The sequence below is a fragment of the Gavia stellata genome, chromosome 1, assembly GCF_030936135.1.
Source record: "Gavia stellata isolate bGavSte3 chromosome 1, bGavSte3.hap2, whole genome shotgun sequence".
Classification (NCBI taxonomy): domain Eukaryota; kingdom Metazoa; phylum Chordata; class Aves; order Gaviiformes; family Gaviidae; genus Gavia; species Gavia stellata.
The window spans coordinates 82,544,565-82,572,198 of NC_082594.1; the positions used below are offsets into that span (position 1 = coordinate 82,544,565).

Consider the following 27,634-nt stretch of genomic DNA (forward strand, 5'->3'; position numbering starts at 1 on the left):
TGTACTTGTTTTGTTTTTTTCTACTCCACTGAAGGATTTAAAGGTTGAGTAGAGCCTTTAGCATCGTTGTTGGTTTGGAATAAGAATGATTGGTACTTTCTCAATTATTCACAATTTCATGGCGTCTGTGGTGGAAGATGGGGAGGGTGTGTGTGGAAAGTGTGGAGTTATTTGCTCCATCCAGAGTTTGGGGAGTAGTTACTGCCTAGGTCCTCTTGCTAAGAAAGTGACATTTAGAGCTGGAGACAGTTTCTGAACAACTGGCCCAAGGCAGCCTGGCTTTAGTTGTAGTCCTTGCTAGAAAAATAGAAAAAACTAAGACAATGTACTAATTGAGACCCGATTGAAAGGGGATGGGGGTGGGGGCGGGGTGGTCTTTATTTTCTGCATAGCATTTGTGTTTCTCTGATGATGCCTGATCCAGGGAGAAAATTCAGGGGAAGTCTGAAAGGTATCGAAACATTATTCTACCTTTGCTGAGAACATGACTATGTGTTGCAAGATGATTGAGATGGACAGGTGTCACAGGGCAAAAATATTTTTCTAGCACTCTGTTCTTATGGTTAAATAAGAAAAACTGTCTTCAGCAATGATTCTACCTTTAATGTTGGTCTTAATTACAAACTTGAAACTCCAAGCTTACTTGTGGGGTGATATTCCTCAGGTTTCTTTTAACTGAAACAGTTCCTAGGAGTTCAAAAATAGTATGTGCTTATATGAGGACTAAAACCCCCTTGCTTTCTCCTCCAGCAAAAGACTTGAAAGAATGTGAGTTGTAGAATATGAAGGGTGTCTGACTCTGTGGGTACCTGAAGTCATTAGGGTTCCCTCTTGTACTTACGTGATTTAGTAATAGGAAGCCCAGTACGAAATTTTTTTTTTAGTACAGCAGAGTGTGTCTGGGGCAGTTCATCTTCTTCTCTTGTGCTTCTGATAGGACTACTTATGTGGGGGTCTATAGGACTCATCTGTGCAGAGGCAGCAAGCCTGTCAGTGTCCTTGAACTTGGATCCGGAAATTATTGTCCATCACATCTGTCCTATTGTACAGTGCCCCTCAAGAGAGTTTCAATAGCAGGGGATGATGATGGATCTTGATAATGTAGCTACAAAGTCTTTTAAACTTTCATTTTCTCATTTTTTTCCAAGTTAAAATGGTAGGATGGAGGTAAGCTTAGTGCGGTAGTCTTCTGGGGCAGGAGTGGGTGAGAACTGGATTGAGAAAGCAGGTTTCTATTCCTGAGGCAGTGGAAGATTAAATATCATAAAGAGACCGTTATTGAACTCCACCTGTGTCGCAAGCATGACTCTTATTCCCAGGGTAGACATGCCCTGCAGATACTTTAGAAGTGGTGTTCTTACTTTTAAAAACTACTAATACAAAATGTTATGCCTCTGGTGTTCCTCTCAGTACCTCCAAGGGATTGTTGTGGCTAGACTTGCCTCCCGGGGGTGCTGTGGAGCCCTGCTCCCTTCATAATCAACTTTTGGGAGTGAAATGTGGCTTTTGTTCAGGATGTCTTCCTTTTATGATGGGGTGGAGAGGGACTGACTTCAGTATTGGCATGTGGGAGACAGAGAATTGGCTTTTGTACAAGTAGAGAGGTGAAATGAAGCCAGGGTACATGCCAGGACTCAAGATGCCGAAGTTTTTCTCAGTATGGTAACATAAAGTAAGCCAGTGTATCGATACTCTTAGTCCATTAGCAATGCTCAGTTATGTTAGATGCTCAGCCTTGAGTGAGTCACTGACCACCCTGTAGATAGTGCTTTCAGGAATGAAGAAGTGCTGTATATCAGGAAGTACTATGAGAATAACCAAGATGTTAAATGAGATGATGCCAAAATACTAAATACCCAAGTGGTAAACATGGCATTATACTGTGAATCTTCATAGTACAAGTTCTGTAACTTTCGTCATGCACTGCAGTTACAGCTGTGTTGTTCAAGGGTTTGCTTTAAAAGAAGATTAGACTATAATCCTTCTACTATTTTAATCCAGCAGAGAAAATCCAAGGTAGATGCTTAAAATGTTGCTAATAACTGAAGAGGAAACATGCATACAATATTAATATTTCAAATTATTTGTATTTAGGGTAATCATACATGGCTCTACATGCAGAGATGTTACACAGTTAGGGAGATTTCTATCAGAAACTCTGTGGATAATTTCAGCCTTTTCTAGAGTCTGTGAGCTAACAGATACTCATTAATAAAAGCAACCCTTGGAGAAAATAAGGCCGCAGGATAAAGAAAGATAAGTATTTTTTGCAGCCATGTGTTGGAGGGGGGCTTCCACAGGGAGCTTCTTTATTGGGGACTTTGTTTGAAGTTATGCCCCAACTTGAAAAGTTAGTAGGTTATCTTACAGATCACCGAAGCAAACAGTAACAAATTGATAGGTCGCATCCACCACAAAATTCTAAAGCTCTTGAGATTAAAAAAGCTCATTTGATAAATGTAGTGTAAAATTTCTCACTTAAAACTAATGGTACCAGGAACTGGAAGGTGTTTGCACTTCGTTTGGTGCTGCCCTTAGGTGTTTTGGAAGGGGGTATAGAATGGAGAATAAATAATAAGGTGACAAAAATTGACAATTTTTATTATGTTATACAGGAATTCAAAGATAATGGCTCACCATTTGTTGCAAAGGGTTCTTCTGAGCATGATGTAGAATTCATCTCCAGATTAGTATGCTTGAAATTCAAGTTTTGGTTTCTACAGGTAGTGAAATGTTGAAGCTCCAAATGAGAGTCAGTAGAGAGCTAGTGAATACAGGTAGAAAGCTTGCAAATTCAGATGTCTACTTTAGAATAGAGCTGAATCTCTGACTCTTCACTGAGACCCTAAACACCAGAGATGATACCTTGAGATACCTTGGAATTCTTGATTTCTACCAAAGAGGTAACCTGTCACTGTAGGGACTCATCAATCCAGGCCTATGAAGATGATCATTTTGCAAGGATAGCCATCTCCCTGAGGTTGCAGGGAGTGGGAATGAAGGTCACCGTGACCAGGGCTAACCAGGTTTCTGCCTTCTTGAAATCATTATTTAAAAAAAAAAAGAAAAATGGAGGATTTCAAGCTTGCTACTACCTTTTATTGCTGTTTTAAATCTGTCAGCAGAGTGCAAGTTGGGATTCTTGGGCAAGGGAGTGAAGACTACTCCAGTGATAAAGCAGACCTCCTAACTCTTTGGCCAACTTCATCCCTAAGGAAATAAGGATTTTTGTATCCCCTGTCCATGGAGAAGGGTACACGTAAACATGATGTCTCTCTTTGGGGTGGGTAGGCACCCTAATCCTGTATACTGAGTGTTATACCCCAGCAGGCACTGAATATTCTGAATAAAGTTGGGTCATTCTGTTTTAGTCGATCACTTTCTGCCTCGTCTTTGCCTGAGGACTATCTGAAGCAGGCAGTTTTTGTCCTCCCCTTCAGTTTTCCTGCCATGCAGCCATCTGTGAGGCCATGGAGTAGGCAGAGATGAGCCTGGATAAACTAGCCGCTAGTTTTATGGTGATCCAGTTTACTTGCATTAGCACAAGAGCAACTGTGATGTGAAGTAGGACTGTCTGATGCCAGGAGGATGAGAATGCTGCTTTTGTGTCGGTGCTGGTTCATGCTGTTTTAAAATTGCAGCCCAAGAGCTTCATTTCCACCAGTTCAAGGAAGCACTACATTTATAAACAAAATTTACAGGCTTGGGCTATAGAGGTGATACAATTAAAGAGTCTATCAAAATTTCTACAGCAAAGACCTAGTGAGAGGAATCTCCAGTTGCTGGTTAAAAAAATAAGTTTTGGACAATATTACATGCTTATTGTCTGACTCTGTAGATGCTATTTTTTTTAATTGACTTCTACAGAAAATGTAAACGTTTCATTTTTTTCAATGCTTTAAAAAATGAATAGTGTTGCTTTCTGCTCTCAGCATTAACACTATCTAAACTGCTTTGGACATTAGGCTTTAATAGCATGCTTTAAAAATTCAAACTGTTCTAGGTTTGGTCTTCGAAAAAGAGGTGGATACTATTACAGACTTTCACTTCTTGTTTGTACCATGGTTTATGCTGAGTATGTTCTGCATATGGTGTAAGTCGCATACTGCTGATGTCGAGTACAGGAGACTTTACATACGAACTCATGTTTCAGTCATGCCTCAAACACAGGGCAGAAAAAAGGCTGACCTGGAGGTGTTCACTGTCGTACAGCTATTATATTCTCAGTCAGGAGGTCCCTCCATAGAGCACATTGGTTCCTTATACGCCACCACAGTGATTTAATGAACTGATTGTTCAATGTGAGGCAATTCAGAGGGATCAAGTTTTCTGCTTCTGCAGCAAGAATGTCAAAAGCAGGTTGATGGGATATCGTAGCTAATGCTGCCTTGTCTCCAGACCTCTGCTGGCATGATGCTGCCCTAGGCTTTCACGATGAAGTTTGCCACCTAAGAGCTGTGCTGTGACAGGCACTCCAGCAGCAGGTCCAATTGCTGTGAGCAAGCAGGGGCGGTGATGGACAGCAAGCAGCGAGTTACAGCGGTGCCAGTGCTTTCTCTGCAGGCAGGCTTACTGAGGCAGAAGGCATGTTTGCTGTATCTTTCTGGTCTTTGGAAGTGTGTATGTCTTCCAGAAACCTAGGCAGTCCTGGTGTGCTCCTCCTCCTTTGCCTATGAGGGTAGGATGTGGCAAACGGTGATCAGGGAGCTGAGGGATTTCTCCAAGATCACCTGCAGGGAGGTAGGATTTGGCCCAGGATCTCCCATGGCCTGATGATCTTCCTCACCACTGAGGTATCCTCTTGACTTAAAGCCTGCCAAGATGGTTTTGTTCTTCCCCCAGGTGAAATGCCTGACCTGCTTTTGGTTTCCTCCACAGACTTTGATATTCCTTCTGGCATTTATCTCATCTTTGCCATCTTTTGCCCCTTGTAGTGACTGTTGAGCAGAATCCTCGCAGACAAGTGGAAAAATACTCAACAAGTGGCTGGAGGTGTAGAAAAAGAAATAATTCAGTTTATTCTCTCATTTCTTTAGACTGTACAGGCAGCTGGGAATCACCAGTGCTAATCACCTTTGAGTGTAAAAACCTTGTTTTGTTGTTATGACATGAGTGTTTATTATTGAATTATACAATTCATATAGGAAACATTCTGTATTTGTTTTTCCCCTGTCTGGAGCCACCTCATCGAATTTGCACACATCTACTGTAGGTGCATACAGTGTCTCAAGTGCTAATTTCTCTCCCACTGATTATAAGAGAATCTGGAGGACTAGATCAGATATAGACATATCTATAGGTAAGTAGGACAGTTATTACCCATCATGATAGTTCCTATATGACAGGTCCTGACACCATGAATGTTTTAAGGACTCAAAGAAAGCTTTCAGGGAAATTAAATTTACCTTAAAATCCACTAATGTTATAATCCATACAAAGATGAGCCCTTAGTTTGAATACAGACAGGAATACTATTGATCATCATCACTGTCCTGGGCTCCTACAAATTATCTGATAATAGAAGTTTGATGTGCTTTATGTGGGAATTTAAATGTCACTGTACCTATTTTACAGATGGAGAAACTATAGCACAGAGGTTGTGAAACACATTTCATTAAAGTGAAAAGCGTTAAATGCACGGGTATCCCTTTATAGTCCAGATAAAATAGGTTACTTTCTACTTTATTTAGTTAACTGCAGTGTTTAGGATTCCAAATACTCTAAAGTGTAATTTGTAGTCTATAGATGTAGTTAAGCGGTCATTCTTAGATTATAGGATGGCTCCCATCTAAAAGAAGGGGACCACCCTTTCTCCCTCTGTCAAGCATATGGAGAAACAGGAGTGCTTAAGCTCAACTTTACATGAAACTGCATGAGAGAATGTTGAAAGTATTTGTTTTCTTTCCTCAGGTGCCTATTTTTTAATTCATTCCTTTGATCAGGAATGGGTTAGTTGCATTTCTCTGGGGTAATGTAGCATAGCTAACATTTGTGTGTTTCGTTAGCCATGAGTAACTGTAATTTTATTAAGATTTCTAGCATGTTCAAATATTAGACTTAAGCCCTGTCTTATGGCAAATAGCAGTGTTTGAATATGTGAACAGAAATGTTTTTCTACTCCTTGAAGATAGAGTACTTCAAGTAATTGGTAAATCAGATGATATCTAGCACTCCATTGTAACGCTCTACTTTACATGTAAATTATATTTTGAAGCACCATATCTTTTCTCAGTAGTGATTAATCCTTGAAATAAAGGGGGAGGGGGAAGTAGCTAGTTTGTTTTTAATGATGCATTCCCCCTTTGGGAAAGATTAACTATGTACAACTTTGTTGAGTTTAGCAATTTGCAATGAATTGTTGAGTTGTCCGTGGAGACCAATTCTGTTCCTTCAGAAGAGTGTTTGCCAGGTTACGTTGCACTCTTTTTTCTTAAAGGAAATAAGTTCATACTATCTAAGTAAGTTCCTTGCTATCATTTGGACTGAAATAAATCTAGCAAGTAAAACTACGCTGCAATATGTTTGATGGGTGAAGAAAAGGCAGAGAGGGAGAAGGCAACTAATTCAAAACATGGTCATATTTTGTGTGGTTTTGGTCTGCATGCCTAAATTTCGGATTGTATTCAGTGTTGTGTGCTGATTCATCTTTGCCTGTCTGTGATGTGCTCTCAGCTGATTTTTAGCATCTTTGGTTGCCCTGCCTCCTTCTCCTGCTCTTTCTCTTTTTCAGATTGTACATAGATATTAATGACTTGATTAATTTTGCTGAAAGACCTATTTGTTGCCTTCTGTACCTCTAAGTCCCACAGCAGAAAGTGGGAACGTGCGGTAACATCTGTCTTAATTCCTGCAAATGAGGGGTAAAACATCAGTGCAAAATTTGGGGGTTCCTATGGGAAACTGTGGGAGGTTCTTGCTAGCTGTATCTTTTTTGTGTATGGATTCAGTAGATGGCACCTCACAAAATGTTTCAGATCTAGTGGGGAAATACTGTTGCTTGGGAGAGCTGCTGAATCTCCCATAGTTAGGTGAGCTGTGTAAGCTACTCTCTTATTTAAGATGGTATGATTTGGCCCTTGCTTGGGATTGGGAATACTAGCAGAGAGTATTCGAGCAGTGATATGAAACAGTGTGTGTTCTCAGAGATACTGCAGCCTTTTAAAAGCTATTTGGAGGAAGAGCTTAGTGGATAATGATCAAGTGGAACAACATCTGCATATTGAATCGATTTAGCATCCATATACAGAAGTGTTACAGTCTTCCTTCGTTCTGACATATGAAACAAAAGTGTTTTGCTAGCAATGGGAGCGGGTGTTGATGTTCCTTCTCGTGCCAGGTAGTGCACCATGTGTGTGATGTGCAGCCATGTGGTGGGTTGTTTGGTTTGGTTCGTTGGGTTTTTTTGGCTAAAACTATACTGACAACTGGCATTTGACCAGGGGATGGCGACGAATAAAAATGCTCTCCCTCCCTTTTACTGAAAACTGTTGAAAATGAGTATCGTGGGTGCGGGACTGATTCATCTGCAAAGGCTTAGGCTCAAAGGCCATTAGAAGTGACAGTGTATCTTTCCACTTACTCGGAAAATATTGCAAATGAAAGTAGGCCTGCTAACCTGTTTTCATTTGCCTCGGGTTTGGCTGCAAATTTCACACCTTTGGAAGTATTCAGATGCCAAGTGAATGTGAAATAAGTAAATCAGAAGAATAAAGACAACAGACAAATAACTTTTTTTTTTTTTCCCTTCTCTCTCTTTCTCCCCCCACTCCAAAATTGCAGCCACAGGAACAAGTCTTCAGGGTGGCCTCACCCTTCAGGGACCTGGAGCTTGAACCAGGGGACACCTTATGGATGGGAGATGACGGCAAACAGAGATGGAAGAGACTACTTCATCAAGTAAGTGGGCAGTGTGAGCTGTGCAGTCTGTAGCACAGGGCTGCGGCCCTGCTCTTAATTCCATCTCCTTGGAATCCTGATTCCTGCTTCAGTCCTACACAGTTAATGTTCAACTGTTTTGATTTATTGCACAGAGATAGCTCTGACTGTACTTTACTGCGCCTTGTTTTGGTACTTGGTGATTTCATTTACCCAAGAAAATGCTGATAATATAAGGGCGTGTAATTCGTTGAGGAATTACAACAAATGTCATTAAGAAAAAAATAAAAATAAAAATGCCATGTTTAAAGAATGAGGCAAAAGGTCAGTTCTGACTGGGACTAACAATTCTCCTCCATCTCTGCCGTGTCAGCTCTTTTAGTTTGTCTCATATATTTATTATATTGGTAATGAGATAGTGTATATTTTGATCCTGTATAGTTAATATCCTAATTTGTAGATATCCTATAGTCCTTTAGCTCTGAATTTAAAGATTTGCAAAATAAATGTCAATGTGGATGATGTGATTGTAAACAAAATCAGCTTTTCTTTTTCCAGTGAAAACTGAATAGTTATTCTTTAAAATCACTTACATGGCTTGGATAAAATACAGTTTGCTGTTCTAGCAAATGTACTCTTACATGGCTTTAGAACTTCTTCACTAAGAAGAGGTGATGGTGGTGAGTTAGCAGAACCGTTGCTTGATTTTGCAGCATTAGTTGCTTTAGCTTACGTTCCATTTCAAGGCTAGCATTTTGATTCTGCTCATGTGAAGAGTTGGTATTTTTTTCATTAGTATTTCATTCTTATGTTTATTAGTCTGATTAGAAAGTCGTAGATGCTTTAAAAAGTCTTAGATGAGAATTACAATTCTTTCTTTTAACGCAAAATAAAAGGATCAGATTTATTTTAAATTGATCATTAAAAGCCCTTAATTCACTCAGGATCCTTCTTGTGCAAAACTAGAGTTGTATGGCGTAAGAATGAAGATCCCGTTAGTCTGCTTTCTCTTCCTCCCCCCTTTGCCCAGGGTGTGTGCCTTGGCTTCCTAGTTGACGCTTGCTTTTGTAGCCAAAGCAAGATTTGTAGCAGTGTGGTGTTGTGCAGACTTTCAAGATTTAGAGCGATTTCAGACCTGTCTGAATTGGAGCAAGTTGTCTGGGTTAATGAGGGCTCAAAAGCTGACTTTGAAATGTTGTTTTCTTCCTTGAACAAGTATTTGTCATGCTTTGCCTGTTTGTAAGACACTGGGTGCAGCGCTGGACAATGTGAAGCTGAATGCCCAGCACAATATAACTGTATTAGCGTAGGTTTTCTGCCTGAAGTAATTAGGCTTGTCAAGAAGCATAGGTGAGCCTCCAAAGTACTGTGCAGTTGTGACTCTGCTGCTTCTGTTAGTCTAGTTAGTGAAGGGACCCGCACACCTTGGGTGTCCATTTTTTCTGCAGACTGGCGGTATGTTCTCCTCTGCATGACTGAGATTCGTTGGAACAATTAATGTCCTGCTTCTGAGGACAGACATCACTTTTGATTCCTCCTCTTTTCTCACTGGTCACATAATGGGATGCTGCACTTGTTGTGTAGCTATAAACAGCTGCGGCTTGCAGAATGCAGTGCATTAGTCCTCATTAATTTTGCAATTTGGGAATGTTTTCTAAGTCTCAGTAGCTAATGATTATTTTGTTTATTTTTTGGATTGCCTTTTAGTACCTTAAAGTGCCATATCCCTCTCTTAAATGCAGAAAACTGCATCCAGGAACAAAAATCCGTAACAGGCAGTGCCAAATTATGCCTTAAGTAATGTTAGCCTTGTTGTCGTTGTTGTGGTGGTGTTGTGTTTTGGTTTTTTTCCATGCTCTTATAAGGCACTTGCTCTCCGTTCTCTTTGGGGCCCTGGTCTTTCTTCCATTTTTCTCTGCATGTGGATAACAGACTATGTGGAAAAAAAATAAACTGCTTTAAGGGGTGGAGAGAATGAGACCTCTGAGGAAGGTGGTCTGCAGAAGCCTTTGATATTTTGTGCCGGACTTTCTTACCCACTGATATCTCTGAGCAGTCTTAGGTGCAAGTTGAACAATGATATGTATGCACACCTTGCATAAGTTATAGTACATATTCTTGTATCAAATGTTTTAAAGCAACGGCATTGGCTGTAACACGTGCATCAGCCATGTCTCCAGAGCAGTCATGCATCTTACGTGAAATGACAGTCCCCTGGGGTGCTTTAAAAGCCAGTAACTTCAGAAACTGAACAAAACCAGGAAACCATTTGGAACTGTGTACTGCTATACCGAATCACCAACTATCCACCGTTACTCATGAACATCAGCCCTGGTAGCTACTGTGATATGACTTGGTGGTTACATGACATACATCTTCTTTTTAGAAGAAAGACCAAAGACTGAATACACCTAGCGACTTTGCCAGCAATTCCTCTGTGGAGGTATATAGTACCTGTCCTAACAGTGCCTGTTATTTGTCCAAGGAAAAACCCTCTCTGGCTTTCAAAATGACTGCTTTTGCAAATACTACATGAAACTACATAAATGAAAACACTATTTAATTTTCTCTCCTCCATTTTTCACCCCTGGATTTTAGGAATGAAATCGTGAGATGGTTGTTGACAGTTATGTCAGGAAAGGCAGGAGAAATCAACGAGACAGCATTTCATATTGTCTCCAAGGCTTTTTATAACCATACAGTTTAGCAAATTGCATCACATTGAAGGAGAAAAAGCAATTCAAATCCTTCTCTTGGTTTTGATTAAAGATGTATAAACCAGGTATTATCACAATGAAATATGCACATGAGTTCTGTAGAAGCAAATAACATAATTCATAGCAACATCAACTGCTTTTTAGTTAAATAATTTACTTAGTGTCATATGTACATATCCATCCAACAGCAAGCAGACATACTGTAATTTTGAAATTGTGGGAGGAATAGAGAATCCAGGAGACTCTTCTGGTGAAATGAAAAGTAATTATATAGTGTTGGTGCAAAGCTTTAAGGCGTGAATGGCAAGAGATGTTTATTCTTTCTGCTGAAGCAAATTTGGGTTCTTTCAAATCTCTGAAAGCCCCTATGGCCTGAGCTAATCAGGGGCAGCTTCCATTGCCAGGCAGTACTTCTGTAAAAGTGCGAGAAGAGCCTTTTATCAAAATATTCTGAGATGTCGCTATCAATTCATTATCTCTTCTGTACAGATTGCACAACTAGGGTCATTCTGCAAACCTCTAAAATACTTTTTCTTAAGTTTAGGCCATGGTAAATTAAAGTTTCAGAACTTCACCCATTCCCTTTTAACTTGCCACTTTTACTTGAAATAGCTTTATGAGATAAGTAATACATTTCAGTATGGGAGGACGGCAGTCATCTAGTATTCTTCCAGCGTGTTTCTGTACTGCAGAAGCTGTATTAAGCAGGACCTTTAATATGAGATAGTTTGCAGTGTGTATTTAACCATTTTAAAAGGCCTATTTTCTTTGCATTTTTTCTGTATGCTGTGTAGTGTGTGTAATGCTAATTTGAATACAACCGTGACACTTATTAAAAATGTATTTGGTGTGAGCGTAGCGTTTCAGGGAGATGGCATGCAAAGCAGGAAGGTTTTGGCTGATGTTGTCCACAAAGGGTTTAGCTTCATGGCAATCTCGGCTCGCCTAAGTTCCCACTCCTGCGATCTTACTGAATTTTGGACCTGTACATTTTCGCACTTTGCCTTGTGTCAGTCTTGCTGCTTGTCAGACCTGGAGGGGAGTTGATAGAGGGAAATAAACTGGCAAAAGCTAATAAAAAAAGTCAGTCTACAGAGAAAGCTATGAATTTTATGTCAGTTTAGCTCCCTGAGCCAGTCCTTCGCATGGTCCAATAGAGTTGCAGACTAGTTTAGTACTGAAGAAACCTCTGGAAGTTAGCTAGTCCGACCTCCTGCTCAGAGCACAGCTAATGCCAGGTGATGAGCAGCATTGCTGACACACTGAAATATCTGACTGATGTGGGAGCAGGGTTGCACCAGACTTGTGTTGGCTTAAGCTGCCTGACAGCTGCATTCTAAGGTGCAAGTTAAAGTAACGTTTGCTGCAGTGAAAAGTCATACCCTTTTAATTCCTATTCTGACTTAATTCCAAAGCTATTAGGTACTTTGGTATTTTTGTGGATCTGGCTTCTGTCATTCAAATAAAGAGCAGAGACTGTGAAATAAGATTAACTGAAAGAAAGTGTAGCCCTTCCAATGTGGACTCAAAGCAACAGTGGTCCCAGTAAGGTGTAGTCAGTTATTACACTCCTAAAATAATTTCTCAGATGGGTCTGTTAGGTCAGCTTATTGCCATATCCCTGTTTGCAACTGATCATGTTTACTTCAACTCTTGCTGTTGCCTCAGAGAGAATGACAGGGTCTGACTGTGCTACCAGTCCAGTTTGCTCCCTATTTCACTCCAAGGATCCTGACCATCTGTACTTCGTGCATATTAGCTTATTTCTGTGCTCCAGTCTGGAACAAACTGAGCAAACAGCTGGGACCCCAGGCAAGAAATAAAAGGAAGCACACCCAGAGATCAAAGCCTGCAGCATTATGGCTTGGCTTGAAACCACAGGTCAGTCCCCAGAGTGCGCAGCAGAGCTGGGAGAGACCTACTTGTCAGAAGTCTTTCCGAATCTTGTCATGTTAGTATGATATGGTTGCTACACCGGTTGAAACATGTCACAACATGTTTTGGTATCTTGAGCGCCTGCTGCTGTTTTCAGCTGGTGCTTTTGTATTTAGTAACACTAAATTCTTCCAGACTTCTTCCAGGTCTATCTGGCAAACTTAATTCTTTTTTCATCTAAGGTATGTTATTCTGCATATAATATCAGCTCCATGATTTTTGGCTTGTGAAATCGTTACATTTTTGTTATCCTTGCTTGGCTTAGTAGCTATGCTATTCCCGAAATATTAAATTCTTGAATGTCAGCTTTTGACCCACACATAAAATCTAGGTAATGTGTTTGTGTTCTTCGGTAGCTAGTGCAGCTCACAACATCCTAAATTCTCAAAGCATACCCAGTACAGTATTTCTTTACAATACAGCAATGCCATGATATTCTTCTATACTCAAAAACTTACCTAAATTTTCTTTAGTAGTCTTCATCTTATTCTTTCAGTGCTTGCTGTGCTTAGAAGAGGAAACTCATTCATGTTTTCTGAAAGGTGGAGTTCCTCTATGTGTGTTGTGTGCATCCTGTCTGGCCTGCAAGGTACTCCTTGTATACCCAGTTCTCATAGCTAGCCAGCCGTGTGGAATGACAGAACACAATCATTGATGATATTAATGGCATATCAATCAAGCATCCTGCTTATTAAGGGCCACTAATTTATACCAGACGCAAAACTGAGGCGCATAGCCTGCTAATCAGTTTACTTCAAAATAAATAAGCACAGAAGAGGATCAGACCATTCAGCTTTTTTTTTTTTAATTTATTTTTATTTTTATTTCTCTTGTTATGTCTAGCCCTACCCCAACCTTCTTGTCCATATGTTCTGCAGGTTGTACACGCCTATTGATAAGTTTAGTCCTTTCTCAGGATATTTCTCTGGGGTTTGCTCTGTTGGAAGGTTCGGAAACCAATCAAAGGATATAAAATATAGTGAAAGCCTTGATTGTTGTTACAGTGTTGTTCATCTTCCTGGGCTTTGAAAAGACTGCTATTATTTGTACCTTAAGTCTACCTTAGTACATAAGGCCGTAATGAAAGTTTGAAGCCACAGGAGCCACCTTTTGCCCTGTAGGTATGATGTTATATAGCACTTCAGTGAACGCATTACATTCCTTCATCTCTAAGTACAGAAGCAATGTTGACTCGATTCACTGAAGGATTTATGTGGCATTCGCAAAAATATGAGCAACACCACCGCTGCTGCTCCATCCTCCGTCAGCCAGCGTGAGATCTCTTGCGCTTATGCAGGGTGTCGAAAAGAGGGTTCGTTTCCTTCTCCTTCCAATTCAGGTTAAGGATGTGAATGGAGGCAGTCTGTGTGCCAGGATAATGCCTCAAGCCAAAGGCTGACTGTGGTGTGCCTCTTTGGGCACCTCCACTCCCAGGTGAGACGCCGAGGGAACAGGCAGTGGAATCACGCTTTCTGGCCCACTTACTCCCACGTCCCTAAAAGGGACATCCAATGAGATTGAATGGCAGGCAGTTTAACAATGATAAAAATAGTGCAACCTATATAATTAGCAAATATAACTCTCAGCTACAGGTTACAGTAAAGCCTAAAATGCTTCATAGGATTCAAATGTACATTTGCGATGTACATTTATAATGAGATTTCCACTATTAAATTACATAGGATTAAAAAAAATTAGAGCAGATATAAAATCTTATGTTTCAGACAAGCGGGTGAGTCAGCTGCTGACTGCCTAGGGCTAGGACGAAACTTCCTGTATTAATCAGGTTATTCTATAATTACAAGGTTTCTTGCACCTTCCTCTGAAGCGGGTACTCAGCGCTGTCAGAGAAAGGATACTGGACCAGGCGGACAACAGGTCTGATTGGTATGGTGATTCTTGTTTTTTCTCTCTCTTTCTTTTTTTTTAAATTCCCTTGTCACTAATACGGACTGTTGATATGAATGGTGTGCTATTAGAGAAAGAGTGCTACTATGCTCCTTTCAGACTGCATACAAATTTGCTTTCTGTTGCTAAGGGTTTGACCTGCTCAAGGACAGGATGGTATGGTGGAAGGGGGAGTGGAGCTAGAAGAGACGAGCAGCAGCAGGGACGCACAAACACAAGTGACTGTTTAAAGCAAACCTGAATAATTAGAGAGGAGAAGAAGGAAAATTATATAGCAACCTGTTTGTGACAGTGGTCTGCCTAGAGACAACTCAGGCATATGGTAAAAAAGAAAGTATTGCTAAATCAGCTCAATCTCCTGAAAAGAGAAGATGATTTAACAATTTTCCTTCCTTCACAGAGAACTGTTGCTCTAGCCATAAATATGGCAGGCATAAATACGACAGGCAAAATGATGTTAGTATTGACTGGAATAAATCATTGTTATAATGGAGGGAATAATAGCAAGGGAATGCTGGTTAGTGGGGTTATTTTATTTTAACTAGAGCATGGAAAAATGGAGAGTTCATTGCATTGTAAGGCAGCTGTACCTAAGCTAGTTGGTGTGCAGTAATTCAGGAGTTACCACAGCAGCATGGCTCCTTCCCTATCTGCTGGCATCCCCTATCTGAGTTCTTTCTGCACACATGTGCATCCATGATGTGTTGAACCAGGAGGATTCCTCACACTGGAAAGGTGAGGGGAGTTATACAAGAAGGTATGCATGTGGGTCAGACTACTCAGAAGAGAAGAAGCTTTTGCTCAGTCATTAGCCTTGGCTTGCCTGGGTGTAATTGTACCCAAGTGGAGTACAGGGAATCACGTACTTTGGGCTTCTGCTACAACAAAGCCAGTGTTTCTGATCTAGTCCCCGGTGTTTTCTCCAAACACAAACCAGATGGGGACACTGTGAAATTCAGAGAAGTATTGCATCCTGAAAACTGTTATTCTTGTGTGTTTGAAGGTGAATTAGGAAGCAGAATAACATTTCTGGAGCAGAAGCTGTATAGAAAAAAAAAAATCAAGGTATCCTAATCCAGGGTCACAATATGCAGAGGTGAGAAGATGAAATCCTCATTATTCTTGGAGTTCACATGCTTCTGGGTAGATGTTTCGCATGGCATGACAGCATCTCATCTGTGCATTACAGCATGTAAATGCATCTGTAGAAGCATTGCTTCGGTACACCAAGCTACCCTTCCTGGGAGTGTAAAACAAATTAATTCTTGTAAACAGTTTGTGTGAGAATGATAGCCCTAGCCAGTCTGCTTTTTTAAACATCTCTCTTGTAAAGAGTGCGGTCCCTACAGAATAGGGATTAAAAGCGTCAAGTTCCAGTTCTGCAAAGCCGTGCAGGTAGTCGGGAGAGTGGTCGTGGTTTGTAAGAAGCTGTAAGTCTTATCCTGGGTCACGTGCTGGTATCCCCAATGGTGCAAACACAGAGGCTCTGCATATGAAATAGAACCAGGCTAGTTGATAGTCCTTAAAAATGAAGAGGGGAAAACAGCCCCTGAAACATCAAAAAGGTGGAGTAATCCTGCAGGCTGTACACAGGGGCCTTAGTGGCCACAAGCTTGAAAAAATAAATAAGGCAAAGCTGTCTGATACTCTGTGATGGAACTGGGACCTTTCACAGGAAAGGCTAGGTGGAAATTTCCCCCAGAGCTTCAGTTACGACATTAAGTAAAAAACGTGCTGGAGCTGGGTTGTAGAGTAGAAAGAAGGAGTTAGAATTAGCACAATATATTGCTGCTGTTTAAATAGCACAGTTGAAGTACACCAGTTCATCACAGTGTATGTACAGAATTTAAAACAAGTTATCTAATGCGTTATGTCGTGCCAGGAAACACCATATTGATGATGCCTTTCCAGCGGTCATTCATATAATAAGGAACTGCACGCTGAGCTATATGAAAGCCAGCACTGAAGAAGCTGTGTTTATCCTTTTGGCTCCATTATATTTACAGTTTTCTATAAAGAAAATGAAGTATAAGCCTACTGTAAAAGGTTCTTATCTGCATTGTTATTGTAGAACAGCAAGGTAATTTGTTTTAGAAAGACAAGATGATACTACCAACAAAAGCTTACTGAATTTTAATTCTCATTTAGGTTTTAATTGCCCTTCTTACAATAAAGTACTGCTTAATTATACTCGAAATGCTCAGCCTCCAAATATAATGCTAAAAATCCTCGTATTATGTATGTTGTCATATATGTGTAAGATTAAAGTGAAGAAATAGTTTAGCTGAACTCAAATTAATCTAGTCACTGACAACAATGTGACTCACTGCAATATTTTGAAAGCCATTTATCCAATGTTCACTAGGATTGTGTGCCGTTCCACAGAAAAACTTCAATTTAAAATAAACCAATCAAACTCTGTGGCTGTGCAATTAAATATCACCATGGTAACAGGGATTAAGTACACAAGGTAAAGACCTGCTGACAGTGCAGAGATTATTTCAAGTTTCTTACTCGTCCAGCAGTAGCCAAATGAATTTACATTTTATGTATCGATATTGGGAGACATAAAATGAAAGAGATTGAGGTACTTGTGTGGCATCTTGGGACTTCAGAGGATGTTTTCCTGACGGGGGAAATAATTAGCTGGAATTACAAATAGGAACTCAGCAGACAGATACGAATAAGTATTTGCTCATGGGATTTATTTAGCGTTTCATAATTAAAACCTGGAGAGGCATATTATTTAGGATACGAATAGCATGGAAAAACTTTGCCATAGTTTAAGAAATTGAACAGAGTAATAATGCCATTTTGCTTTTAATTTTTAAGCAAACGTAGGTTCTCTTAGGAAAGATGATTATTTACAGCTTTGCTATAAAGTAACACTTCTAATGTGTGATGCACGTATAAAGTTACAGCGCAGATAGACATACTGGTATTCAGTGAAGACATAGGATGATGCTTTTATCAATTCTAACATATTTCTGCTTGTCTCGGGCTCTATTCCTAGCTTTTTCGTGTGTATTCATGAAAAATACTGGAGACGCAAATCTGCTGGCACGTGGAGTTTTCAGCTTTTAGTGTTGTGGTTTAGGGTTGGTTTGTTTTTCTTTTTTCAGATTGGCTTTTGATTCAGTTGTAGGGGAACTCTTCTGATCATGGTAGTATGGTCTCTTACTGCTGCATAAAGCTGAAATACCTGCTCTAAATTGGGAGCCTTAATCCCTATCTTTGGTTTATCAGCAAGTGTTCAGTGTGATCGGGGGATGTTGTAGTCATGGGCTCTTCTGCCCAGGAAATGTTTGACAATGGTTTTGGGCTGTGCTGATTTTTCGATGAGATCAAGTTTATGAGGATGTCTTCTGTCACTCTTTTCTGTCAACCTGTGAGATGTGGAAGTGAGCTGCCTTCAATGTGCAAGTGATCTGCAGCTGTTCATCCTGTATTAGGCAGATGTAGACTCTAGTGCCTCTGCTTTCTGAATATTCAGTCAATATTTTGAGCTCACAAGATGTTGAGATCAAGGTGTATGCTTCCCACCAGTGCTTACTGGTCTGAGGTTGGTCTTGGGATCATGCTGTTCTCATTCTTTGTGGTAGGATGGACTTTCTACCCTTGCAGAGCAGATCTGCTGCTTGGAAAATGTTTTAAGAGTCCTGGTGGTAGATGGGCCCATAACTGCTCCTTTTCTGCGGGAATCAGAACTTGCCAAACCTGTTAGAGTGCATTTTGGTGTCTGGTTTTGATTATGGGAGTCTATATAATCTTTGATGTCTTTGGTTCCCTATTCATTTCAAGCGTAAGCTTAGGTCTCTGTGCATAAACAGACAGGTTTCTTTAGCTCTGCTCCTATGAAAAGACGTTGCTTCAATTTTACTAGTTGTCTGACATCCAGTTTTGTTGGCTTTGAGTTAAAATGTCTTTCCTTGCATGCTGAGATGCAGTTTGTTTTTTCACATCTTGGGATGAAAAGCCTTTGTTAAAGATCCATGATAAATACTGCAGTTATATCCAAAATTCATTGCATCTGTCGAGTTCTTAAAGGTGGAGATGAATACCGAGCACGTTTTATAGGAATGAGTGTAGAAAGTATCTGTTTATGGTGGCACTCTTTCGTCATACACAAATGCAGAAACCCTGTTAAAGTTAGCTCCTGGCATAAGCATCCCGCAAATGTCAAGGAAGAAGTAGTGAAATATTGATGAAACATAAAGTAAAATCAGAAGGTCATGGATATATGGGAGAAGTTTCTTAAGAAATGGCTTATGAGATACAGGAGACAGTTTCTTGGGAGTGCTGTATTAGATAATGCTGTCCCTGGGCTTGATCAGGTGGGAACAACAGAGTTTTACCTGGAGTCTAAAGAGGTACTTCATGTTTCTCTTCCTGCTTATAATCCTTTTTGTACAGCGTTTTCTTTTTGCTGCTATTTTTATTGTTTTTGTTTAATCCAGTTAGTGCCTTGAGCTGGACAGCAGAGACTTGGCAAAAAGCCATACTGATAAAAGACATTTTGGTTTGGGCCACGAGGGGCTGATTCTGGCAGCTCATAATAATGACATTTAGAGATTTTGTTGCATGATTCCTGTTGCCGGCATCCTATTAAAATGCAGTTCCACCATTTTAACAGCGTACTAGGGAATGGTGAGCTAATGATCCTCCTTTGAACAGGAAACCATAAAAAGATTAGCTCAACATCGGTGTTGCACACTGAAAAGTCGCAACTTTCCAGTCAGGAATCTTTTTAGTTAAATCATACGTATAAAAAATAGGGGGTTCCATGCCTTTGGATACGGGCCAGGATTGTGGCTACGTCTTGAAAAGGGCTTGGTTCCCCAGAGTGTCACACTGTGACTAGCCAGAAGTTTCCAAAATGCATTGAACGATGCCCGGTCAGAGGAATCTAAACATCAGCATCCTCAAACTCCGTTTCAAAACAGTCCTGTTAGTTTCCCGACTAGAATTAATTAAAGCAAGTGCAAGCTAATGGGCAGATCACAGGACCAGCTGCTTTCATGGTGTGAGCCTTCAGGAATACCGTTCCTGAAGGAGGAACCCTGTCACCTGAACATAACGTGTAACAGCTGCACAGCTGCTTTCTCAGCCTTGCCTCTGTGACTTGCATAGGCAATTGAGCCCTGCGCCCAAAGCCTGGACGCCGTTAGAAGAGTGACAGGACGAGGCTTTCTGTAGAGCTGCTCGGAGCGGGAAGCTTGGTTGGGTTGGCTTGTTCCTTTTCTATAGGCTGCTTCTTCGGCAAGCTATACTCCGAGTCAGCTGGCATTTCTCCGACATCCTTAGAGAGAAAGGATGTCAGGACTCCACACGCCTAGGACCTGGCAGCCTAAAACAAGTGAGCCAGGTAGTGCTTAGCTTACTGTTACTGTTACTTGATTTTGTGCTCAAATTTAAAGAATTGACCAGCTGAACCTCCAGACAAGTTTTCTCAAAGAATCATGGCTTTGGTCGTTGTTTTTTTTTTTTGTTGTTTCTTTGTTTTTATGCTACAGGAGCACATGAAGTCTGCCACATAAAATTGGGATCCTCATGTGTTTGGTGGTTATATTTTAATTAGCACATGCTAGAAAGAGACTGACTTTATCCTCATTTGTGATAGCAATGCTGAAGTATGGTAAGATTAAGTGAACTTTTCAAGGAGGGATTTACTTCCACCCTCTCCTCCCCAAATCTGTGTCAAAACTTAAGAATTACATGCAAATTGTTTTCATAACTACCGCTCAGTGACAAATTAAAAAGCTAAGCAATCCACATGTTGCCAGGCTAAGTGTCGTGCCATATTTGAAAGTCATAATGGTGCTTTCCTATAAATACTAATGATAGAAAAGTGTTTTTCTGTAGAGGCTTTGGCTAGATTTACCTAGAATACAGCACAAAAGTATGCGCTACATGGAAGAGAAACCAATAGGCATTCCCTACTGAGCTTTTAAGTTACTTGGACTGCCTGCCATTCTCAGGCTATCATAAAGCTCAGCATGGACTATCTGAAAATTTATTTGGCTTCTCAAGCAGGTTTTACAACTCAGGCTGATCTCTCTGCTACAACAGCTAAGCTGCTACTGGCATCTGAATTTGCTACTTTAAAATTACTTTTCTATATCTGTGCAAGACAGCAGTGCAGGTGGTCTAATGGCTACATTATAGACAGGCTTCCACTTTCAATAAATCTGAAAACTCTGTTTTTACTGGAGACCTAAATGTGGTTGAGACTAAGAGGGATTCTCAGGGAAGAAACTCAGAGGGAGAGGAGAGCGAGGCAGAGAAAGCTAGGAGTGTTTCATTCCTTATGAAAGTACCAGTTTCGAAATTCAGCATGATGGCATAGAGTTGTGTGTGAGTATGAGAGAGAGATACACACACACACACACATATATGTGTATATATTTATACACACAAATACATATATCTCCTCCATTTGTACAATGATTCTTGCTGATAATAAGAACTGTAAAAAGTGTGTTACATTTTTAAAGAAGACAGTTTTAATCATCTGGGTTTATATTCTGGTTTATAAAGTCTCAAGTACTACAGTGATGTGCATGCACCTGAAAACTGGAGGAAGAGAGGCAGAATTAGCTGAATAACCACATCAGTAAAGACATTGCAAAAAAGCAGCAAATGTGTAAGAAAAGGTTAAAAGGGCTGACCAACACAGAAGGCTTCTTGTGAAGCAGAAAATAGAGGGCTGAACTAAGATTTGCACAAATTCAGCCCAAGTTCCTTCTTAAAAAAAAATTAAAAAACCTTGCAAGTGGCTCTTTATCCATATAATGGATAAGCAAGGGAGGAATGGGGGATTCTGTGTAGAGAACATATGTGAATACAGTAAAATTTAAAGCCACGATTGAGGATTAATAAAATCTTCCCAGTTATCTAGAAATATGCGTTCAAAATGATTGAGGAGAGGAATCTTGATTTATTAGCTGAATTGCTGAGAGACATCCAAGTGTTGTCATTTGGGTATGTCAATGGCAAATGCCATTGTGGAAATAGGGAAGTATTATTAATTGTGGCTAGACATGTTTCATGCATTCAAACTGTAACAAATGCAGAAAATGCTGTTAGGATGATTAGGGGAGGGAAAAAAGTCATTATATGAGGGGAGACTAGAAGACGTAGACTTGTCTAATACAGCAAAACTAAGATCAAGAGGGAATAAACACCAGGAATAAATGAGAACTGTTAAAAAATAATTTGTGGCGAATAACTAAAGGGACTATACATTTAGATTGCAAGGGAGAAGACCCTTAAACATTAGAGCAGTGGAGTTTAATCCCAAGTTTTCAATTATAGGCCTGGATTAAATAATCCAAAATGGATTTGCGCTGATCATTGGTAAATATTTAAAGGAGGTTATATTATACAGTTTATATGGTACAGTGTAAAATAGCAAGGGATTGGAGATGATGGCGAATCAGATCCCTTCCGTTCCTATTTTCCTGTGAGTCAAGTGGCACTTTATTTGTTTCTTCAGCATGTAGAACATGAAATCTGAGCAACATGTTTGCAAACCAGACTTTAATCCATTGCATACCCTTGGAACCTTTTGCAGATATTAATGGAACACATTTAATTATCTCTGTTAGATAGATTACTCAAGGCAATTTAGATTACCACATAAAAAGTGGAATAAAGATCAGTGTTTTTAGTAAGCGCATGGGTAATAAAAGTATTTAAATGGAATGATAGTCAGGGAGATGATACGATTTGACCAGGCTTTTAGATAACTGTGTAAACGCTCTCTTCTAAATGCTGTCACAGAATGGTGAATTATAACTCTATTTAAAAAATGCTTTCATTGAAAGATAGGAGAGGAAATGTTTTTCCTTAAGTGTTTATACATAGTATCAACAAAATGTTTTTCTTTTTCTGGAAAATGGATGTTATCATCAGTCTTATTAAAGTGAAAAACACTGAAGTGGGCTGCAAATACAAGGACAAGTTCAATGAATCAGCACTATTTCTTGCTGGCACTTTTGAGTTTTATACTGTTGTCTGATAATAACTGGGATGAGTTATTAATTTCATCAGGATTTGTTGGCTGTCATCTTCTGCCCACCTTTATAAAAAAGTAATTGCTAGTGTCTATCATTTTTTTTTTTTAAGTGCCATTTAGGGAGTCTAGTTGCTTGTGTGAACTTCTCCATAACTATGTTAAATGTATTAAATGATGTAAGGGCTGTGACTTTTTTGAGTAAGTAGAATTTTAGTGCCAATAAGGTAAGTGGTAGTGCTTTGGAAATGTGCTAGTACGACAGCTCTTCCGAGACTCAAAAAACAGCAATTTTAATTCATTTGGTATGTATATGGCACAAGTTGCCAAAGCCTCCATAGTTCAGGAATCCTGTGTAATGATAAAGTTCTTCTTTCATCTAACACTACAAGTTACCTTCAAACAGGTTGTTGGTTTTGGTTTTTGGTGGGTTTGTTTGTTTGTTTTGAAGACTGATGCCCATCAACAACTTGGGATATTGCAGCACAGGCCCTACAATACATACCACAACTACCCAAGGAAGAGCTGCACTTAGAGCACATTTCAAGGAAGTATAGATGTAAAGTGGTGTCAAACAAGTGATGGTATTGGAGCAAGACAACAGGCTACATATGGTTGGTATGCTCTGGTATATATTTTACATGCTGCACCAGACCTCCTTTCTAATTGGGCCAATGTCTTCTTTCCCTCCGTATCCTAATGTATGGAATACTAATGCTCTTTATGAGTTCTCAGTCCTTTTTATTCTTATCCCATATATTTTCTGTGTTATTGTTTCAATTAAAGTAGCACGGCTGAAATAATGCTAGTCAAATGTAGAAGATGCTTTAAGAGAGGACAAGTTGGTGGCCCTCTAGACCAAAGGGGATTCCTCCCATCCCAGTCAGTAGCACCAGGCTGCTGCAGTTCCCCATCCCCAGGTCCAGCTCACAGTGAGGCAGAGCATGCAGTCCCCATGCGTGCACGCATACATGCCCTGTACAGATACAGCCAACCACCAGAGTCACACATACAGGCAACCACTGCCTTTACGGGCACCACATCAACACAGACAACACACATATAAACATGAGCAGTACAAATGGCCTGATCCTGTTCTTATGCATCAGCAAATCAGGGTGCTTGCTATTGTGCATGTGTATGCATGGCCCACACAACCTCCCCATATATGTGCAGAAATGGGTCTCCCCAGTAGCTGATTCACACCTATGGTCTTCCCCACAGCAGACTCTTGGCCCTGGTCTCTCCAGTGTTGCACCCCTGATTACTTTTCCCCATTGGTTCCACTTCTGTGACATCTGTACCTAAATTTGGTGTTTGTGACACCATGACCTAGATACCATCAGCCTTACATAGTAAGACCAGTACAGTCCCCTCGGCACTGCTGGCCTTGCAGGTTCAACTCCCCAGGGGTTGGCAGGGCTCCCCTCCAACATGGTCATCTTTCACATGGCTCTTCCTCACCTGCCCATGAAACCCAGCCAGCCCTCACAGTGCTCTCTGTAACTTTTGGCACTTCTCACTCTGCTGTGTTTGCAGCCAGCTGTTTCTCTTGACATGCCCAGTAGTTTTTCATGGTCGATTAGCTGAACCTCAATCTCGCTGCCCATTAAAAAAAGAAAATAAAAATGATCCATTATGAGAACTGAAGTTACTGTGTTTACTGTGTAGTCCCAGGAGGTGTCAATTCCAATTCTGTCAATAACCATCAAACTCTGGGGAAAGAAAAGGTGGCACAGTATGTCATAAGTTAGAAGAAAGGTTCTGGTCTCCTTTTTTCAGTGACGTTTGGATTCTAATTTTGCATTATAACGATTGTATTTGAATCCTTTCTAACAGTACTTCAGGAGCTCTAATATTTTTATTTATATGTGCTTTCTCTCCAGCAAATGAAGATTGCTATCTAAGCCAGATAGTGTAGATTTTTTTAAAAGCTATACTGCTTTATGCATGTTACAAAATCTCAGAAAAACTGGAGTGAAGTTACCAGGCTCTGCTTGGTCTCATTCCCTTTACAAGGGCTGCCGAATACCTCTCACCTGCAGACCCTTTTTAGCTATTTGTATCTTTACCATGCTTTCCTTGACCAAGCTGAAATTTTTTTGTTCCCCTTGCTTTTCTGAGACCTAATTGGTATTTTGAAAAACATCATCCCTTTCCTGGAAAAACAGAACTTGTTTTGCCAAAGGTCATTACAAAGCTTGGTTCCTAGTCTTTGAGACAGATGTTTGAAAAGTGATGTCACTTCTGATGTTGCTGTGAAGTTCACCCATGATAAGAGCCTTCTGAAAATTTTAGAAATTGCCATGCTGAATAGAATGTGGAAACTGAAATCTCCAAAAGAGCATCCACACAGCGAGTCCAAAAGTTGCATGGGTAAAAAGAAGTACGCCAATAATGACTGCTAGGCATCAGAATGGAGAGCTGACAAGGAAGCTAGGGAAGTGTAGGGACAACACAGTTTGAGGATAACTAGTGTGAATGGCAACACTTGGATTACCTGAGTACAAGACAGTCATTAGGAAACAGGAGAGGAGGAGGATTAGGTGGAGAAGAGTTGATCTGACGAGGAGTTGGAATGTGGAAAGATGGAGGACAGAGGAAGTAGCAAATGACATCTGTAATTTTTTTGTAACACAGTGGCATTGACTCATGATCTGGCTATGACTTGTAATAATCCTTGCTACAGCTCTGCAGAATTTCTTTTCTTAAATGTTCGTCTGGATGCTGTCTGGTTTTATTATAAATTCTTTGCTTATAAATCCTCTCTATTTATGTCTGTCAGATGGATAGGGGCATTAGGTCTGCAACATAAATGTTAATATTTTACCTTGTCAAATGCTCAAAACACATAGCCATGTGTTATAAGCAGATATATAGTCTACATTATTAACACATTATGAGAGCTCAGGAGTGGCATGAGATGAGTTAAATATTGCAATTCTTGGTAACTGAATCAAAATTTGTTTTATAAAATGATATTATTTAGCTGTCCTGAAATGTGCCTGTTAGTAGTTAGTTCTAAAGTATTCATTTCATGCTGTGTTGCTACCTTTCACAGAGGTGTTATTAATATTTTAATTAGGTATACCACTGCCACTAGCGATACAAGGTCACAGGATGTATACAACAATACAACTCTCCTGCACAGACTACATTTGTGTTGTATGTTACCATAGACGTTTAATTATAATTGTATAAAATCTGTTGTTGAATTTAGATATCAGTTATCATCATAGCAAATAAAGAGCCGGATTCTCTGCCATAAGTCAGCTTAGCTTCGTTAATGTCAACAGAGTCCCACTGATTTACACCAACAGAGATGACACAAAAACGCTTGTTATATTTTACTGCCTCTCCCATGAGTTGCGCTATTGCAGTGTTTCATGACTCCTAGGATAACAGTTGATTTTTTTTTTTCCCCTCCATCTTTTCCTCTCTTTGCTTTCATTGTTTTGTCAGCCACTTGAGCTTGAAAATATCCTTCCCCAGTTTAAGTGCACAAAAGGGTTTCGTGTTGTGATTTTTTTCCATAGCTATCACCGAGGCATTTTAATTTTTACTTTTTAATCAGAGATAATAGTCAAAGTGTGTTTTGGGCTTTTGTGAATGGTAAGCTGGCTGCCTGTAGCCTTTCTGGCTTTGTTCTGCAATCAACCACACTTAAATGTTTATGGCTGTGAATGGATGTCCTTTCAGCCCTATAGTAGAACCCAAACTGCAAATAATTGAGCACCTATTTTGCTTGATTAGTCCTGCTGAGTTCATTATGGGGACATTGATGCACTTCGCTTAGCTAAGTGTGTTATGGGGTCATTTTGCTGGATCAGGGTCTCAGTTGTGACTCGTGAAGAAAAAAGACCTGGTCAAAAACCAGGGATCTGGCTGCACTGCAGTCACGGCAGTAGCTGCTGTGAGTCCTGTGGTCAGAGTATCCCACTCAGCCTTAACTGAGCTGGCTCGGGTACCAGTACAAATCTTGCTATGGCAGCACCAAGTTTAGGATGATGTGAAGCTGGGCAGATTAAACCTGTGCTGCGCTGTGGTCTGCAATGCAGCAGCCGGGCTTCCCATGGCACCGGAGCAGACTGCCTGAAAACTGAATAGGTTTCAGGCTTCTCACAGCTCACTACTCAGGTCTTCACTTCTACAGAGAGTTGTCCTTAATGATGAGCTCAAATTTTTAGCCTGACCTATCTTCTGATGGAAATACTCTCTAGGGATGCAGTGGTCTTTTCTGCATGGGAGAGTCTCATATATTTTGTTACAGTTAACAGGCTCCTCGAGAACTTGCAGCTATAGTCTGTGAATAATTGTTTTTTCAGCTTGGTTGCTATTTTGGATCAAACAAAATATAATGTGCATTACTGTTTCTTCCCTATCTGGTTGTTCTCTGACTGGAACAAAAGTACTCCAAAACTCACTTTCTTCTACACAAAATAGCCCATTCAGAGCTAAAGTCACAAAACTGCCTGAAGAGGGAAAACTGCATTTGCTTTTCAAAGTGACTCATGCCCTCGTGTTGGCCAGTTTTGTCCTCTGCCTGGTGAGGTAAGCCCACGATTCCCGTTTCCTGTGCAAGATCACCCAGCACTTGGCACTCCTGGTCATGATGGCACTGTTTCATGTTGCATAAACGTGAATGAAATGCTTGCTGAAGCAGAGGTGGGACCAAGTATGACACTTGTCAGATGAGTCATTTGGCCTTGCTTCAGCTTGCATGTGGTAATGTTTTGACGAGACTTAACCGATGGACTTTACAATGCAGCCTTATGCTAAGCAGGTAACAGTCAGTCTTCCTCCAGTACTGCGGGAGCTTGCTTGGTGCCCAGACCTTGGGAAGCTAAGGAAAAAGGTGGTTTTTTCCAGTCCCTGAGACTGCTTCCCCTGGGCAGGAGTGAGTCCAGTCTGAGTCCCGGATACTTTTCTCCTCTGATGATCTTGAGTTTTTAGCTCCTCTCCTGTTGATCCGCAGGACAACACTTCAGCAAGATCAAAATCTATGCCAAAACCCACAGCAGGTAAAGCGGGACTGGCTCATTGCTTTCCAGGACTTTGGTTTTATGGGGGAACTGAGGTATTGCATCTCAGTTGTCCTCTCTTTTGTACTCTCCTATGGGGAATATTAGGAGGCAGAGAGCTGCTGCGTCACTTTTTATGGATACTGATAAATCAAGAAAAATCG

General features: G+C 40.4%; 1 protein-coding gene across 1 annotated transcript in view; it reads left to right on the plus strand.

Moving 5' to 3' along the window:
• Positions 1-4,200: 4,200 nt before the first annotated feature.
• FRMPD4 (FERM and PDZ domain containing 4) overlaps positions 4,201-27,634 on the plus strand; it is a 115,765-nt gene continuing 92,331 nt past the window's right edge. The window contains 4 exon segments of the mRNA XM_059821685.1: positions 4,201-4,211; positions 7,780-7,896; positions 14,333-14,359; positions 14,361-14,414. Of these exon segments, the coding sequence (XP_059677668.1) occupies positions 7,859-7,896; positions 14,333-14,359; positions 14,361-14,414 (119 nt within the window). The 5' untranslated portion in view covers positions 4,201-4,211; positions 7,780-7,858.